A 20,000-nucleotide genomic window follows, 5' to 3' on the forward strand; every position below is an offset into this window, starting at 1 on the left:
TTTTGATCTAATAAAAGCGTTCCTTCCATCTCTGGTTGGAACTCTAGTTTGCATGTATTAGCTCTAGAATTACCACAGTTATCCAAGTAAATGTGGGTACAATCTAAGGAACCATAACTGATTTAATGAGCCATTCGCGGTTTCACCGTAATTCGGTATGTACTTAAACATGCATGGCTTAATCTTTGAGACAAGCATATCACTACTGGCAGGATCAACCAGGGAACTTTATAATGTGTTTATACACACACATCCGTTCTCGAAAATATGGGTTATATAGTAAAACAAATGTATTATATTGAAGCCTTACTATGTAACACATATTTTGTGTTGTAGGTGAAAACTGTGTTTCCATCAACACTTTTATACTTAAGAAATTTAAACATTCATTGATATGAATGTATAACTGAAAAGTTCAAACACTCTCTTTTCTAAATTTATTAAAAATTTACTCTCGCTAGCTATTACTGTTAGCGACTTGGTTATATTCGTATACGTAGTAAAAAAATTTTTACTATTCGTACTAGGACTGAAGTGAGTATAACATTTCTGTTGTTTTTAGTTATATGCAACTGAGAGTATACATATAACAATTATAAACGCCTTCCGACGATTCACCACATAAGAGTCATTCAGTCTACGACATCGACTCGTGGCTATGTTGCGTTAGTATATATTGTTATGCTCAACTATTATATTCATACGACTTTCAATTGCTCAGACATTCAACTGTTTGAGATTCTCATCTGTTTGTAGTTTTCAGATGCTTTTGCTTTTCAACTGTTTCAACTCAAACTATTTCATGTTAGTAACGTGCAGCGTAAGAGAGCTGATCGCAGCACGACGACCGACTACTCCCCTCCACTCCGCACTCGAGAAAGCGTCACTGTATCAACTACGCAGCAATATAGTTGGAAGAAAACCTTACTACTACGTTATATTCATAATATGTATACTTATCATTTATGGCAATTTTGTTAAACAATTATGAATGGTAATGCAGAACACATTTATTTACTCGAACTAGCAAATTCCTATGACTTCGTCTAAGTATCTAAATCTAAAAATCAACAATATTTGAAATGAATTATTTTCTTCGGTTTTTATTAACTTCCCATTAAGAAGTTATTGTAATTGGGTCGATTGGTAAAATTTGAATCACACCAAAAACAGCCCTAACGGACTTCACAAAAATATGGCGCCAAGTATGAATAACGAAGACGATAATCATCGTTCATCAAGTGCGATTTCTATAAAACTTCTTTATGCGAACAACTACAAAAATGCATGAAATCATTGCAGCCAAGTATGTTAAACATAAAGAATAGAAAAAAAATTGAATTAAAAAAAAATTTCTCTTTTTTATAAAAATTTATTTAAACACAATTAACTTGGCGTGGCTATCAATTATATGAACCATCTAATCAATCATCGTTTTATCTACAGCTGTAAGAGCCACGCCAAGTTAATTGTGTTTAAATAAATTTTTATAAAAAAGAGAAATTTTTTTTTAATTCAATTTTTTTCTATTTTCAAAATTTTAAAACGTAATAAGGCTGTCAACTATTTTCATGTATTGAATTTTTTTTTTATCTTATTATAAAGAGTTTGTCTTTGATTTATGTAGAAAATTACGTAATAATTTAAACGAAAATTAAAAAACATTCCTATTTTATTTTAATAAATATAATTAATCTTATGTTTAAATACTTGGCTGCAATGATTTCATGCATTTTTGTAGTTGTTCGCATAAAGAAGTTTTATAGAAATCGCACTTGATGAACGATGATTATCGTCTTCGTTATTCATACTTGGCGCGTATTTTTGTGAAGTCCGTTAGAGCTGTTTTTGGTGTGATTTCACGATTTTTTGTACAACAAACGGAATGTGCATCATTCGACTCCGTTACTACGACATGGAATTTTAGAACAGACATCACTATCTGTGTATAGATAGTACAGTACCAGACATAAATGCTGTTCAATTTTTCAAGGGTTCTACAGGCGATTTTCCTATACCGTCCTATAGAAAATCACACAGCATTGATGTCCGGTACTGTATAATAGTCTTCAGTCTGGTAGTATTTAACTATCAACTCAATAAAAAAAAAATTGTTATCTCCTACCGATCTTGAGATATAAACAAAATTATTGATTGAAGGACATGAATTAGTTTTCAAAAAACGTAAAACGATTTTTTTTAAAACGTCAAACCATCGGTAATACATTCTATGTATTACCTATCAACTTAAAATGTACATAAATATTTGTCGTTTTCGATACCGAAAAACTCGGTCGGCATAATACGGACACGGCATAATGACAGCGCGGAATGTACGATCGATCGTCGCGCATAACATCCACGCAGGTTCAGAATTAGAAGCGGCACCTTAAATTTTCCGGCATATTAGATTTTTGCGCCTTTTCTGATTTTAACTTATAAAATCTAAAAAGTAATAAGTGAGGAGATGTAAGTAAAATAATGAGTGCAATAATTCATATGAACACATAAATTTTAAATTCTATTCTTTAAATTTTTCCTCCTCTCTTTTTCTTCAATTTAGTAGGATACAATTTCTCTTCTATTGCATTCCCACCATCAACTTTTTTCATGAGAATTTCCTACAAATAAAAGAAAAGAAATACTTATTATGTTCAATTTTTAATTATTGTGATTAAATGTAAAAAATGGATTAGCTACCTTACTTATCATTTATGAGTCACTTAATTTTTCGTTAAACATTATAAAATAAATAACAATCTCTAGACTTTGTACACTTTGGTTTTCTTTAGGGGGAAATTGACCGTTCAGAATGAAGTCGTAAGTAGACAGAAGATTCATGCTGCATTCACATGAGAGTGAATCAAAAGTCAACAGAATAACTATTTGAATTCTTCTGTAAATCTATATTTAGAATTTTCCCAAAAACTCAATTTAAATAAAAAGTAATTTTGAAAAAAATTATTAATAATTTTAACACAATTTTAACTGTTGCGTCTTTAATGCCTTATACTATTGTACTGGAGCGACATTTGTATCAGTACTATACTGTCCTGAACATTTTGGTCATATAACATTTGTGCCCCTTTCGAAATGTGCTAGTAGTAAATTTACAATGTTGGTGGAGTAGAAACAGTTTCAACCGTTCATTGTGTTTATTTATTCAATGATCCTCTAGTACATGTATTTATTGGATATAAAGTATATTCATTATGATTAGTAGAATATTCATTGATTATTTTTTTTATTTATTTACCAAAAAAAGTATATATTTTAATTTATCTGTACCTCAAAATTATGAAAAATTCAAAAAAACATGAAAACATGATTTTAAATCTATTTAATTTTCTCCTAGTATTTTCAATAATTTGTCGAACCCGTTTCTTTTCTTTTCCAACTTCTCTTCTTCTTCTTTTTTTCTTTTTGATGTGTAATATCTGGAACAAGACATTGAACTATAAAATGACAATGTTCATTTGGTTGTACTTTACTTCATTGTTATTGCAATAAAATAACCCTTACATTTTGTTTCGCAGCTTGAGATTTTTCCCACACTACTTCTTTTTTTTTTCTTTGTAGAAACATCTATTTTAATTTTTTGTTTCGTTTGTTCATCTTTTAGTAAATTTTGTGTTCTTGTTTCGATGACCTGTAAATTGAATTTTATTAAAAAGTATTCAGAAAATCAATCACACCGATTTTTTAATATCTCTGTACAGTCACAACTATTGACAGATAAATAAAATATCTTCGTCTGACAATTTATGATTAATTTACCGCTACTATCAACTACCGTACTTACTTGATTTATGTATAGGTACGTTTGACAGAAAGGAGCATTCAACACGCTCACCAGCGCTAAAAAAACATTTATTGAAAGATGGTTGTTTTATTTAAGTAATAGGTACACGGTATATCCCCCCCCCCTATTGATACACTCCCCAAAACTGCATTACTTTTTATTAATTTTTTATACCAAAAAAAATTTACATTTATAATTTGGTGCCTCAGTAATTCTTTCATTTTTTACCAACATAATATTTTCCATAGTCATGCAGCAACTTCATGGTAGTAACAACTTTATAAAAAAAGTCGTACTTTTAAGGAAGAAGATTCTTTTTACTTAGAATGCGGTCCAAGGGGCGTGGCCAATTTTTATTTTTGCACATAAATGATTTTCAGGACACAATAGCAATTGCAATTTATTGTCGTAGCTAATCAATGGGGGTTTCAAAGATTTTTTAATAAAGTTCATGTCATTATTGCAGAGAAATTGGAAATTTAAAGGAGCATAACCTCAAAAGTGCTAATCTGAGCGGAATAGAGACACGGTAGTGCCTTCGTCACCGCTATTCATACTTGGCGCTCGAGAGACTACTAAAATAAACGTGTCTCTTGATTTACAGGTCATCGAAACAAGAACACAAAATTTACTAAAAGATGAAAAAATAATGGAAAAACGTCAATAATTGTTAGATTTAGGTTTATCCAGTGGAATTTGTTCAAGATCGACTAGATGAGTTTACTGATGACTGTTTGTCTACTCTCGCATATATGATTTGTTTATAACAACCTATAATTGTTATAAATAATAGAAAAAGGTCAATAATTGTTAGATTTAAGTTTATCCAATAGAATTTGTTTGATATCGACTAGATAAGGTCCCTGATGACCAGTGTTACCAGATTTTTGAAGCTATATTATGTGACCAGGGCCGTAGAATTATAGTACGGGCCTCGAAATTATGTTACACATCGAAATTAGATAAAAAATGGATGAAAAATCTACATTCCAAGTATTTTGAAATAATAAAATGATTTCTAACGTACTTTTAAACTTTTTTTATACACAATATCAAGTTATCAATGAATTTTTTTTTTTTTTAAGCTATAGATATTAGTTAATGTACACATGAATAATAAAAATATATGAAAAAGGGATAAAAATGAATAGAAAACGGATAATAATATTAAAAATCACAAAAACATTATTGAATACAAAGTTATTTATTGATATTTGTTATGTTATTCATCTTATACAATAGAAAATATAAAAAAAAGCAAGATTATTATATGATTCAACATTTTAACTTCAATTTTTAAACTTTCCAATACTGATCAACGTAATTATTTAAAAATAAATATTTATTTTTATTTTCTAATTTTTTTTTTTAATTGAATGAACAGGCTTATTTTCTTCTTGAATAGAATCGATATGATTCATTTGGCATAATAACATTATCAAAGTCATTTTCATCACTCTCATTCCTATTTTCTCTCAAATTCCTATCACAATTTCTTTTAGAATAAGTTTTTTTCCCACCTAATTTAGGAGGATAAAGTATTGCAGCGGTCATTCGACTAAACTCAGTCTTGCTTGGTTCATAATCAATACAATCATATATTCGTTGATTAGATAGAAGCCCTATTATCTCCAGAATTATTCTTGAATAATTTATTCCAAAAAATATCTGGATTATCCTTTATACTCATATAACCAGGTAGTTCAAAGTTAGGAAATCGTCGCCATTCATTGTCAACATCTTGGTATTCATTCGGTGTTACTGAAGAACTGGCAGTATAAACATAGATCCCTTAGCCTACGACGAAACAAAATAAGTTTCACTTTCTTACCGCGTGGTGGCGCTTCTCGCCCTGTTTGAAAACTGCTGTGTAACGTTATATCGTGTTTGCCAATTGTTTTACTTTAAATGAAGCTTTGTTACTAGTATTCGGGTATTGTTTACTACAGGTTATGGGCCGTCCCATACCTGAATATAAGTGAAGTAAAAAGTTTTATCCGTAAAGTCGTATAAACAGTGCAAAAAAATATAATAGGCCGCGATGTCGAATAACCTACAAATCGACAAGTTAACCGGCCGGGAAAATTACAGTACGTGGAGATTTGCTGTTAAATCATACTTACAGCACGAAGAACTATGGAGTTGTGTTGATCCTGATGATACTTCAGCGGTAGACGCAAAGAAAGATGTGAAGGCAAAGTCCAAAATTGTTCTGTTGGTGGAGCCGATCAATTATGTTCACATTGAAAGTGCAACCAGCGCTCGTGAGATGTGGATTAATCTCCAAAAAGCATTTGAGGACTCCGGGCTCACAAGAAAAGTTGGTCTCCTAAAGGATCTAATCAACACATCACTCGACAGTTGTGTCAGTATTGAGGAATATGTCAATAAAATAATGACCACCGCTCACAAATTGAGGAACATTGGATTTAAAGTAGATGACGAATGGTTAGGAACGCTCATGCTGGCTGGTTTGCCAGAGACATATAAACCTATGATCATGGGCCTGGAAAGCTCCGGAATCAAAATTTCATCCGACTTTATAAAGACAAAACTGTTACAAGAAGTAAAAGTTTCCGAGTCAACAGCTTTTTACACAAAACATAAAAGTACCCCCAAAAATCAGCAAAAGCCCAAAGGAAAAGGTCCCCGTTGCTATAATTGCAATCAGTATGGACATTTTAAAAATCAGTGCACAATAAAGAAAAACAACAATTCAAATAATGTTTTTACAGCAATTTTTTCAGCCTACAGCACAGTGAATCCCGATGACTGGTACATAGATTCAGGAGCAACAATGCATATGTGCCGACACCCTGCCTGGATGTATGATTTGCAAATACCTCCGATACAAAAAATAATGGTTGCAAATAATGATGCTGTCACCGTGCAAAAAATGGGTAATGTAAATATAAAGACTACTGTATGCAATGATGAGCATTTAATCCAGGTGAGAAATGTTTTATTAGTACCAGAGCTTAGTGCTAATTTGTTATCGGTTAGCCAGTTAACAAAAAAAGGTTGCAAAGTAGAATTTACCGATGAAGGCTGTGTGATTTATAATTCTCAAAATAGCATTATAGCAACGGCGAGACTAACCAATAACATGTACAAATTGAATACAATTACTGGCAATGCATGTGCAGTCGCAGCTGTAGAAAACAAGGCTGATTTAAACACTTGGCATAGACGGATGGGTCATTTAAATATTGCTGATGTTAAGAAATTAGAAAAGTGTGCAGAAGGGGTAAATATTAGTAATACCAAAGAGAGTACTTCATGCTTACCGTGCTTCGAGGCAAAACAGACTAGATTACCGTTTCCACATTCTGGTTCAAGAGCTGATACATTGCTAGAAATAGTTCATTCAGATGTTTGTGGTCCGATGGAGACGCCCTCTAGAGGAGGAGCTAAATACTTTATCACATTCATAGATGACAAATCCCGTAAAGTTTATGTATACTTCTTGAAAAATAAAATGGACATTAAATCAGTGTTTGCAAAGTATAAGAATGAAGTAGAAAATCAGTTGGATAAAAAGATTAAAATATTAAGAACTGATAATGGTACTGAATATATGAATAAAGATGTTTCTAAATTTTTGACAGATTGTGGCATCCGGCATCAGACCAGCACTCCGTACACGCCAGAACAGAATGGGCTAGCGGAACGAATGAACAGGACCCTAGTGGAGCGTGCTAAGTGTATGTTATTTGATGCAAATTTGGACAAAGGTTTCTGGGCAGAAGCGGTAGCCACAGCTGCATACATAATTAACCGTTCACCCTCAAAAGTTTTGGAAGAACAGACACCAGAAGAAAAGTGGTCAGGTAAAAAGCTTAATTTAGCACATATGAAAATATTTGGTTCTAAAGCAATGGTTCATGTACCAAAACAAAAACGGTTAAAGTGGGATAAGAAATCAGAAGAAATGATTTTCATGGGCTACTGCGATAATACTAAAGGGTATCGTTTATACAATCCCAGAAACAAACAAATTATTACAAGCAGAGATGTGATTTTCATAGAAAATGCTAATATTGATAATGAGAAGTCCGTGTCAATGCCACATCTTGCGAAGATACAACTAAGTTCAAGTAATACAGAACAGTTAAACCAAAGTACAAACAGTGATGTATTGGAAGAGACGCTAAATGCTACCGATGAAACATTGAATCTGTTGTCACAAAGTGATATATCTACTACATCATTTGATAGTTGTCAATCAAATAATAGGGATGAGACTTATTATCCAGATACCGATGATTACAACAGTGACAGTTTTGACAGTTTCAATTTTGAAAGAAACATTACATTGAGACCTCGTCAACGTTCAAATGTAGAGCATTCTTCTCCCGGTCATAATTTCATGTGTGTCCCACAGGACTCCGATCCGTTGACAGTAGAAGAAGCGTTATCAAGCGCAGAATCCAGGCACTGGAAAGAAGCCATGGATGAGGAATACAAATCTCTGTTAGAGAACAATACTTTTGAAATCACAAGTTTACCAGAGTCAAAAAGGGCCATTCCCTGTAAGTGGGTTTTTAAGAAAAAAACAGATGAGAATGGTAAAATTGTAAAGTACAAGGCACGTCTTGTTATAAAAGGTTGTGCTCAAAAGAAAGGTATTGACTACCAAGAAGTTTTCTCACCGGTTGTGAGAATGAGTTCATTAAGATATTTATTTGCCACGGCAGTAAAGTATAACTTGAATATTTATCAAATGGATGCCGTGTCAGCATTCCTTCAAGGAGATGTCGAAGAGGAAATCTACATGACTCAGCCACCAATGTATGAAAGCGATGATGGAAAAGTTTGTTTGCTTAAAAAATCATTGTATGGACTGAAGCAAGCAAGTCGTCAATGGAATAAAAAATTAAATTCCTCACTAAAAGACATGGGGCTCCTAAGATCAAAATTAGATCCATGCATTTATTACAAAATAACAGGCAAAGATAACATACTGTTTATGGCTATATATGTGGATGACATTTTAATTTTCACAAACAATTCACATACAGAAAAGTATATAAAAAATGAATTAATGAACAGATTTCATATGAAGGATCTTGGTGAGGTGAAATATTGTTTAGGTCTGCATGTACAAAGAGAAAAAGGAAGTATATACATTGATCAAAAGAAATATATTATGGAAGTTTTAAATAAATATGGTATGGCAGACTGTAAACCAGTTATGACACCTATGGAGGTGAATTTAAAATTCAAAGGAAAAAGTGAAGAAACGACAGAGACGGAACAAGAAAAAGAGTTTTTAAAGAGAGTTCCATATCAAGAAATTATTGGTTGTTTGCTTTACATATCGCAGGGAACAAGACCTGATATTTGTTATGTTGTGAACAAATTGAGCAAATATAATAATAAATTTGAGAAGCAACATTGGCTTGCCTTAAAGAGAGTGCTCAGATATTTAAAAGGCACTTTGAATTATAAACTAAGTTACAAGCAAAGTGACTCAGAAGAATTATGTCATGCTTATTGTGATGCTGACTGGGCAAGCTCTGAAGATGATCGACGATCATGCACTGGCTATGTGTTCGTGTTCCAGGGAGGATCGATCAGCTGGAACTCCAGGCGTCAGCCCACAGTTGCCCTGTCTACGACTGAGGCAGAGTACATGTCATTAGCTTCATGTGTACAAGAGGCGTTATGGTTGAAGCAAATGCAAGAAGAGTTCTGGCCTCATTTGAAGAAGGAAGCTTTAGGCGTTTATTGTGATAACCAAAGTTGCATTAAACTTTCAGGTACTGATGGCTTTCATTCCAGAACCAAGCATATCGATGTGAGGCATCATTTTATCCGGGACAAAGTACTTGGAGGATCCGTTGATATGCGTTATGTCCAATCTGCTGCGATGGTCGCTGATGTACTTACCAAAGCCACACCTCTACCGAAGCTGCAATACTGCTCTACCAAAATGGGATTATGTTTAAGGGAGGATGAAGAACTGGCAGTATAAACATAGATCCCTTAGCCTACGACGAAACAAAATAAGTTTCACTTTCTTACCGCGTGGTGGCGCTTCTCGCCCTGTTTGAAAACTGCTGTGTAACGTTATATCGTGTTTGCCAATTGTTTTACTTTAAATAAAGCTTTGTTACTAGTATTCGGGTATTGTTTACTACAGTTACAATACGTGGTAGTAGTTGCATTAAAGGCATAAGTGATGGTGTGTTGTTTCTTGTTCTTCGATCCATTGCTTTGGATGCAGTGAAGGTTGCAGTACATTTTATTTTTGTACTAGAGCATTACCAAAATCAAAACGAGACTTGATTTCATTACAGCCAGTGCTTAAAAACATTATACAACCATTGAAAAAATCTTCTTTCATTCTCTCATTAAATTCAGGAGAACTAAAAAAATTAATCACATCAACGCCTGCATATATTCGAGTAGATGATAAAAATCTAGTTTTATCAGTTGGATTAATATCAGCTAATGAAGTTTGGCTGATATAATCTGATTGCATGTAACTTTGTAGTAGCTCTAGGTAAGTAATTTTAACAGCATTATACATAGAAGTTATCATTGGTTTTTCAGATTGAAAAATTTCATTCAAAGTAGTGAACTTTCGTAAAACCCATTTTAAAAATAAATAATATAACTTCACAATCGGGTTATTCAGATAATTTAATATTGTTCCAGCTGCATGTAGTTTAGCTTCATATACTTGATCAATAAAATATGTTTGTAATGCTGTCCATTGTTCTAGTAATTTTAATACTACTGATGATAATGATAACCATCAAGTTTGAGAAGGGTGTAAAATCTTGTGTACTTCAACATCTAAGAACTCTTGAAACTCTTTCAACGCAAATTGTCGTTTAGCACTTGCACTTAACAAGTTGAAAACATCACGTGCCAAATCTTCACATTGTCTGGGTAGTTGTTTGCAAGCAGTACTTGCACAAAGGTGCAAAAAATGACATATGCATTTAAAAATGCATATATTAGGACATAAATCTTGAAATCTGGTGGCAACTGAATTATTACACCCCATCATTGCAACCATCCGAAACAAAACCAATGATATTGGAGTAGGGGATTTGATATTCATCAAATGATAATTTCACAATATTGAAAAGATGTTCTGCAGTTGCTGCATCAACTAGATTAGTGTCACTGAAGACTTGGCAGAGGTCCCAAAAACGGCTAACAATGTTACTAGCTTCACAATCATAAAATCTGAAATTAAAAAATTTATAAATATATATTCCAATAAGTTATAATTAAAGAGACAGTGAAAAAAAAGTTCTTATTACCTTATAACAATACACAGTGCTTTAATTGCTGATATATCAGTTGATTCATCAACAAGTATACTGAATTTATTATTCTTCAATTTGTTAGCTAAATATTCTTTTTCAGATACGACAATGACATTCTTAACAATAGCAGAAGATTTAGTACTTTTCATTTGAATTTTTTGAGCGATTTGTGAATCAGGAAAGCAACTTTTCAATAATGGACCAAGATGATCCATTATTTTAAATGAAAGATTATGTTTTGATAAAAAACCACACAATTTTATCTCAGCTCTATGTACCGAGTTGTTGGAGTTATTATTAATATTAGATTCTGTAAAAGTAGTGATGGGAGTTTGCTTCTTAGTGCCACTAATATTTCGCATGTGAGTTTGACCTTTGGCATGGGTTCGAATTACACATATTTCAGCCTTCATGGAAGTTTTACATAAAATACATGTAGCTTTGTAAATATCTGATTTATCTGGGATAAGCCAAGTACTGAAATCACTTTCTGATAACCACTCACTCCTAAATTTTTGTTTACGTCGAACAGTCTTGGTTGATTTTTCAGGTGGTGAATTACAGGAGGTATTCGGAGATCTGTTTTCAACAGAAGATTCCATTTTCTTCGTAGCTAACTTTGATATTTTACTCTTTAGATTATTTTTATTACTCATAAATAATATACTTTTTGGTATTTGACTAGTTATAAAAATAAATTAATTAACTAAACTAGTTTTGTAATGTATATTTACATTTTTATGCCGTTCCAGAAACTATTATCATTGTAAAACTAACCAACACCTCGGATTAAAAAATGACCTACATTGATAATTAAAATAATTTTCATATTGAGTGAAGTTAGCTTCATTTATTCTTCGAGATAGGAGCGCTTCCTAGCGATAAAAAGTCAAAAATAAAATAATATATGAACACATATGAATACTGTATTTTTCTATGTATAATTTTTTATGTGTATATTTTTTGTATTTTGTATATGCAAAAATAATCGAATTATAGTACATCAGTGTCACATAAGTACTGTTTGGAGTACATAGTACATCAAGATAGATTTATGTGACATGTACTATAATTATGTGACGGCTGGGAACACTGAGGCTGGAAGATCAGACCGTCTGGTTCATGACCCAATTGTTTAAGGAATTTTTCACTCAATAACTTGTTGACTTGTGTGATGTCCCAAAATTGCTTCTGACGAATAGAAAAGGGTTCTCGATGTCGGTGTATTCGGCTTTCCTTTAATGCTCTAATTCGGCTCCCTATTACTTCTCCCTCGATGATGTCATATCTCTCAATGAAAAATAAGTCTGTAGATACATCTCTGCCATCACACATAATAATATCATAAACTAGGTACCTAGGATAATTTTTACCATCCACTTTATCAATAACCATTTCTCCATCTAATAAAGTATCATTTAGAGTTCTAGAAACATCTTCATCATGAGGAAAAGTTACACCAGACACTTCATAGACACTATTATTCCTATCAATAAAGAATATTTCCTTGTTAGCTTGAATTAACATCATAAATCTAGTACCATTAGCATTCCATGACACTTTGTATGGTCTGATTTTAAATTGGATAATGTTATTGTGGTCCATAGAGACAGGTTGAGAACCAGGAAAACCACTTCTCTTCCAGTTGCATAATTCTTGAACTCTTCTTTGAATTTTTCTTACTTTAGCTTGTGGTATGACAAATATTTATAAATAAAATAAAGTAATATCAAAATTTAAATACAATGTTGGCAAGATTTATTGGCAAAATAGTTCATCCGAATGCTCCATACAAAATAATACAATCTTGATGTTCACGCACGCTTTATATTACAAGATATAGAAATATGAATCCAGGTTTGACACTGGATTCCGCGACATAAATTCGAGTCACGACATATATTTATAAATCATATCAAAATGAAAATCTTTGTGATTTCGCAATCGTTAGTGCTATTAATTATTAGATTACTCAATTAAGATTAGTATGGTCGCCAAACGTGATCTAGATTAGAGGCTTTACGTTCCTGCCTAGCAATATATATATATAAAATCTCCTACCATGCTTATCTGCCTTTTGGATTATCTTTTATGTTAACCGTTTTACTTGATGACTTGTGACCATGAGTAGTGGCGGTGATCCCAGAAAAAAAATAAAGATGCTGCCCAAGCTTGCACTTCCTCCAAAAAACGTGATTTCTCGGAGTCACCAATCTTGGTTCCTTTTGGAGCAGAGCGACAGTAGGGAGACAATCAGTGTGCCTTGTTCGGCGTCCTAGGACGAAGAGAGAGAAGATGGTGTCATGATAGCTTGACCATGGGTCAAGCGACACCTAGGAATAATTAGAAATTGGGGAAACGCTCCCTAGATCTTTACGCGGGAGCCGTTTAAGCATCATTAGTTAGTGCAAGGTTACCCTTGAGCACTACAAGCTTAATCTTGTACTGGTTCTACTCCAGGAACTCCAGCCATGAAAACAGGGTTTTCAATGTTTTCTTTACCTTTTTGGGAATATTTGCGACTTCCAGATTCTCCTTTGGAATCATGTTAATCTGAACACCAAGTTGATCGTGGTGGTGCAGAAAGTGCATCATTTTCATCATCATATCGCCTGTATAACTCGTTTATGTAGTCTTCTTCATAAATTCCAGGAGGTCTTGCAGTTGAAAATTCACTCACAGCAGCATCTAATTTAAATATGTGACTTTCCACTAAGTAACTAATTAAAAAGAATCCAGTTCTATTAAAACCGTGGGTGCAGTGAACTCCAATTATTTCAGATGGATTACGAGCGATGAAATTTCTACAAATTTCTATAAAGACTTTTGTTTGTTCCTCAGATAGAGCTTCTTTATGGCCACGGCATTGGAGCTTGTAATAACGACAACCATGGGATTCAACATCAGCTTTATGATAAAATCTGGTGGTATTTGTCAAATCTATTAGTAATCCCATTTTCACTTTTTGATACTTTGATGATGCAAACAACATATTAACAGAAAAACGACATTCTTCAGAAACTTGATTATCAAATTCATCAGAAAGTGGTGTTTTAAACGCGAGAAATTTATTGTTTATTAATTTTATACTTTTGCGAGGACACGATAACCATCGTGAAGGGATGATCCCTTTACTACCTTCGGAACTTCGGTACGACATTGTTCTATCACTTCACCTCAACTGTAAAAATTAACTATTTTCAATCACAAACACCCACTTTTACTCTTACATGATCGTTTTCACTTAGTACTTATGCAGTTAAAGCATAAAAACACAATTCCACTTGTATTTTTACAAAAGAAATGAGCGAAAAATAACACGATGTGCACAAGTCGAGAATCGAATCTCATATGATTGAAAACATTTCTGGTTAGCTAGATAACTAGCTCTTACGCGCCTCCTGGTCGTGAAATCTAATGGAATGTCACCATGCGCCACCCAGTAGCGTGCTAGACGCCTCTAGTGGCATTCCTAATTATAAATAGTCAAATTTATATTTTTTGATATAAATTTTTCTTTTTAATTATTGTTAATACAAAATTTTTAAATCAATATTTGTTTTGGTGAAATGAAGTACTACTTTTAAATTTTTCTTTAGAAAAATGAAAGATGGAAAAATATTCTACGAATTAAAGTGACTATTTTGAAGAATAAATTTTATCAAATTTAAACCTGATAATTTCATTAATTAAAATTTATTACTCATGGAATCATATAATATGTTTTTTTGTAGTATTATTAATTCAACTCTCTAATAATTCTATATTTAATCTTCCTGACGTAACTGTTCGAAAATACTTGCAAATTTATTCTAAATACCTATATATTTTAATTAAATTGAATGTGTAACATTTATTTAACCCAGAAAATATCATTTTTAATTAAATTCTCTTATTTGACATCATTGCATAATTGATAATTATCCGTTATAGTAAAAAAATAAAATAAAATAAATAAAATGAGCATATTTAAAAAAAAACTATTGTATAATACAATAACAGTCAGTAATTCAGGGTAATAATTTAATTGAACTCTTTTAAATAAGGATTAAAACTGGGAAATTCTCAAAAAAATTTTGCAATCTCATGAAGGTAATAAATCACCTAAACTCTGGAATAAGACTTTGTCTTTTTTATAGGACCTCTATGTTTTAAAAAATTTTTCCAAATCAATTTTCATTCAAAAGTGCCCAAGTATATTTTTACCTTAAAGTTTCTAACTTCACATAATCATTAAGTTTATTGCACTTCCAAAGCTGTGAGTACTCCAAATTCTTAGATCTACTTTCTAATGGGATGTTCCAGCTCTTAAGAGCTAACGTTGGATTTTCGCATCCTTCATTCATGATGTACAAATGATCTTTCCTGAAAACAACGAGAAATGATTACTTATCAATATTGAACGTGATTACACTTCTGTGCAAGTTTCTGTAGATGAAAAAGCAGTTATTATTCATAAGTCATTGGGTAATAATGAAGTAATACTTATATCTAAAAAACTAAAGAAAATTTGATCTAAGTCAATCCATGTATATCTACACAAATTATTGTATGTCTATGGAGCTCTATTGAACTCGATGATAAGAAAAATTTAATACATCACACCAAAAACAGCCCTAACGGACTTCACAAAAATACGCGCCAAGTATGAATAACGAAGACGATAATCATCGTTCATCAAGTGCGATTTCTATAAAACTTCTTTATGCGAACAACTACAAAAATGCATAAAATCATTGCAGCCAAGTATTTAAACATAAAGATTAATTATATTTATTAAAATAAAATAGGAATGTTTTTTAATTTTCGTTAAATTATTACGTAATTTTCTACATAAATCAAAGACAAACTCTTTATAATAAGATAAAAAAAAAATTCAATACATGAAGATAGTTGACAGCCTTATTACGTTTTAAAATTTTGAAAATAGAGAAAAAAATTGAATAAAAAAAATTTCTCTTTTTTTATAAAAATTTATTTAAACACAATTAACTTGGCGTGGCTCTTACAGCTGTAGATAACACGATAATTGATTAGATGGTTCATATAATCGATATATGTATATAGTTTAATGTATATGTAAATAATAGTACGTACGAGTAAAACTTCCGTAGTAATTAATTCGGGATAGTCTGTAGATTTTTTTTGATTTTTATTATAAATCATTTTTATCTAGAGTAGCGGTAGATACTCGGCGCCAAGTGCACATTCACCTTTTCCCTCTCTCTCTCTTTCTCACTAGCGCGCTCTTTCCCCCATGAGCGCCGAGGCTACCGACTACTCTATACACGAAAAATTTTGTGTGACGTCATCAACGCATCTTTATATGCAAATATCTTTATAATTGCTACATATTATGATTTCATATTTAATAGGTAGTTATCTTATATCATGAGCTTCCAATTAAACGTTAAACGAGAATTTTTTATTAATTATTAACGGAGTTATAAATAAGCCACGCCCCTAACAGCGATATTTCTGCTATTCAAGATTTTTTCGCTCGCTGTTTCACTCTACTTAATCGAGCGCTCTATCATGTGTTCTCTCTTACTGAATGTGTCTTTTGTCACTTTCTTTCACATTGGGCTCCCTACAGTGCCCTCTTTCTTGCGTTACGTATTGTTATCACTCTCTTTCACGTTAACCTCGTAATATTTCCTTCTCTTTTGCCTAACCAAGAGACATCTATGTTCTAAATAATGAAAAATGTTTCCCGCGTGTTGTATATCGATTTAAATAAACTTTTTTAGGAATTATTGGTAAAGAAAAGTTTTAAATGATCAATGAAAAATAAGTGTTTGTCGAATAATAACAACAAAAGAATATGATTAAAAAAAGTAAAAAGTGTTTCCCGCGTGTTGCATATCGATTTTAATAGATTTCATTTGGAATCATGGATAAAATGATGTTCTAGATGATTGAAAGAAAAAACAATTATAATAAATATCCAAAATTGTTATAAATTTTGTGGTTGGCTTTAAATAATGTCTTATTGAAATATCATATTTTTCGTTATTTTTATAAGACATTATTTTATTGAACTTTTTTCTATTCCAGAAAAATAAAAAACCCGCTTGGCAGAGTAATAAAAGAGCAGAAAATACACCTTTGTAGCATAGGAACTACCTAAAATTGTTATAAATTTTTAAATTTTCGAAATAAATAAAAATAAAAATTAAATAATTTTTAACGTTGTCGTCTTGAGACAGCGCGCTCGGAGAGCGCGCGTTGTTTCTAGTAACCTTATTAAAAAAAAAATTAATTTGGAAGAAGAAAATTTTTTTGGAAGTTTGGTGACTGTCTCCAAAATTCCAATTCGTCACCAAACTTCCATTTTGATCGCACGAAATGTTACCAAACTTCCACTTGCACGTATATATACTACCTATATAAATTTCTGGTGTCTATCTGTCTGTTCGGGGTAATCTCCAAAACGGTTAATTCGATTGCGACCAAATTCAACAGATATGTAGAGGGGGTTGTTCGGAAAGTTATATGCTACTTTTTGTTAATGTGAATGGTTTACAACAATTGAATTTGTTATAAACAATTAAAAACAGGATTTATCCAATATATTTAAGATCTTCCAATGGGAAATTTTTTCTTTTACTGAAACAATGTTATCCACTGTGTAAAATGGATATAAACATATTTCTTTTGTTCGTAACATATCATTTGTTGTAAAAGAACAGAAATGGAGTTTTACAATAATTTCCTTTCATCATCAGTAAGAGTGCTCCTGTAACTGGAGGAGTTACCCAGTGAACACAGAATGTAAATGTGATATAACAAGGAAGTAACAAGTTACGTAACTTTTTTGACTTATAGGTGACATAACAATTATATTAAATTTGAGTTTTATGATATGTACCTAATTGTTACTTCTATGTTACGTATCAGTTACATGGCATTGTGATTGTAGTATAACGTCACAATTGTGACGGCTATATTATGTCCTCGTGACCAAACAATGTTACTTTGAAAAAAACGTCACAACAGTGACTCTTATGTTATGTTTATGTTATGTCGCAGCCGTTTCCTCAGTGTAACATAGCATCAATAAAATGAAATAACATCAGTGTAATGTAACTTACGTTACATATGTTATATAGACACTGCGATACATGAATTATTTTGCATTGGATATAATATTTTGTTACATAACTTAGTGATGTTGCTTATATGTTTATGTATATGCTTATTTGTAATACATAACTTATGCTACATAAATGGAACATTAATGGTACATAACTTTGTTACAAGTATACTATGGTAAATGTATACATGGATGTTATTATATATGTATAATGTTCACGTTTTAATCTTCAATATCCGTTATTAGGTAAAAAATTAAAAAACTAATTGTCATAAATCTATTTTTTGTAACAAATTTTGATATTTCCTCAGTTATTCTACTCCTTTTAGATTCTTGAAGAACAGAACTCATTATATTATATGGTTCTTAACCGTATATCCGACATTTATTGTATTTTTCTGTTACTTTTCTTTTTTTTATAGATTTCAAAATTATTTTGGAAGTTTGATGACTGTCACCAAACTTCCAATTCGTCACCAAACTTCCACTTTGGTCGCACAAAATGTTACCAAACGTCCACTTGCATGTATATATATATATATGTATACATATATATACTTCTACTGTTATACAAGAGGAACGCTTCAACTTTATAGCAATAGATATTATATCAACGTTACTATGTCAGTAACGCGGATGATTTGGTGATGTGAACTTACAAGTTGGTCCCCTACTAAAAATTGCTCCAACGCGCCTAAAGAAGTTTTCACTCCAAAAAAAAGTAAAATCCGCACAAAACAGGCATCTAGAAATGCCTGTAAAAACTGGCGCCAAGTCCACATTCAAGTAAAATTAGTATAAATGGAAAAAAGGTAAGATCAAAAAAACATGTGAAATCAAGTAAAACGCCAAGTTAGCTGCGTCTTTTTTCATAATTTTTTCGAACTAGCAATGTACTATTGACTTATAAAATTTCAGTTAATTTTGAAGTACAAAAAAAAACGACGGGTTGCACTCCGGGAGTGCCGGCAGAAGTGAAAACTTAAGTATTAACGTTGTGCGTTTTGGATATTTTGGAATGGTTAGGGAATAAGTTTGCACGAATTGCTTTAATTATCAGAATAAAAGTACTATCTTTTATATGGTAGAATACAATATTTATTTATTGCGCTATCGTACACAAACATGACAATTTATATTACATTAAAAAGTTTATCTCTCAAAAAGATTAACTTTCATCCATAATTTCAACGACTTTTTCACTATCATTCTTATCAGAACCATCATCGCCAATCTCTAAAACTGATACGATCGGTTTATGATAGCTGAAGTAAGAAACGAACAGTTTCGATTCGAACCTATTCAAATGTCTAATAAAGACCGCATCAATAGCAGTTTTGTATTTCGTTGTGCTAAGATTAAATAATAATAATCAAATTGACGAATGTCAATTAATTTATTAAAAAATTAATTTAATTAATTTAATTATTAATTAATTAATTGACTTAATGTCGCCCTGCGCCGCCTAAACGAAACAGCCGGCGCAGGCATACATTCTCGCCGCGCCGTAGAAAGAGAGGGGGATACTCCCTCTCCTACGCCACGCCAGCTGTCTACTCTCCATCCGTCTTACGAATTTTCGATCAGGTCACGTGTCCTGACGCGAGTTTAACATTTTTTACCCATTACAAAAAAAGTCTACAACGCCGCTAAAGAAGTTTTCACTTCAAAAATCTTCAAAACCAAAAAACTATGGAACTTGGCCCAATTTTTAAAATTCTCTCAACAGTTCCATATATTATAGTTCGTACATAAGAACATTTGAAACTGAATTGGGCCAAGTTCCATAGTTTTTTGGTTTTGAAGATTTTTTTTT

At 32.0% G+C, this 20,000-nt stretch overlaps 1 protein-coding gene, 1 long non-coding RNA gene, 1 other non-coding gene and 1 pseudogene across 3 annotated transcripts in view; all 4 read right to left on the reverse strand.

Annotated features, from left to right (window-relative positions):
* LOC118066393 (small subunit ribosomal RNA) overlaps positions 1–225 on the reverse strand; it is a 1,913-nt gene extending 1,688 nt beyond the window's left edge. The window contains exon 1 of the ribosomal RNA XR_004690245.1: positions 1–225. This exon is cut by the window's left edge and continues 1,688 nt beyond it. This is a non-coding gene — a ribosomal RNA (small subunit ribosomal RNA).
* A 9,824-nt stretch (positions 226–10,049) lies between these two features.
* On the reverse strand, positions 10,050–11,690 carry LOC118066370 (uncharacterized). Its single transcript, XM_035082361.1, has 4 exons — positions 11,083–11,690; positions 10,814–11,005; positions 10,599–10,722; positions 10,050–10,388 (listed from the first exon to the last, which is right to left on the reverse strand). The coding sequence occupies exons 1-4, from the start codon at positions 11,688–11,690 to the stop codon at positions 10,050–10,052; spliced, it is 1,263 nt and encodes a 420-aa protein (XP_034938252.1).
* Positions 11,691–12,129: 439 nt separating this feature from the next.
* On the reverse strand, positions 12,130–14,248 carry LOC118066371 (mRNA-capping enzyme-like; annotated as a pseudogene).
* Positions 14,249–19,264: 5,016 nt separating this feature from the next.
* The window catches only part of LOC118066368 (uncharacterized), a 5,891-nt gene continuing 5,155 nt past the window's right edge, over positions 19,265–20,000 (reverse strand). Inside the window, exon 2 of the long non-coding RNA XR_004690235.1 lies at positions 19,265–19,858. This is a non-coding gene — a long non-coding RNA (uncharacterized lncRNA). The remainder of the gene's footprint in view (positions 19,859–20,000) is intronic.

This window comes from Chelonus insularis, unplaced genomic scaffold, assembly GCF_013357705.1.
Source record: "Chelonus insularis isolate UGA/USDA-ARS -01 unplaced genomic scaffold, ASM1335770v1 contig_33_pilon, whole genome shotgun sequence".
NCBI classification, from domain to species: domain Eukaryota; kingdom Metazoa; phylum Arthropoda; class Insecta; order Hymenoptera; family Braconidae; genus Chelonus; species Chelonus insularis.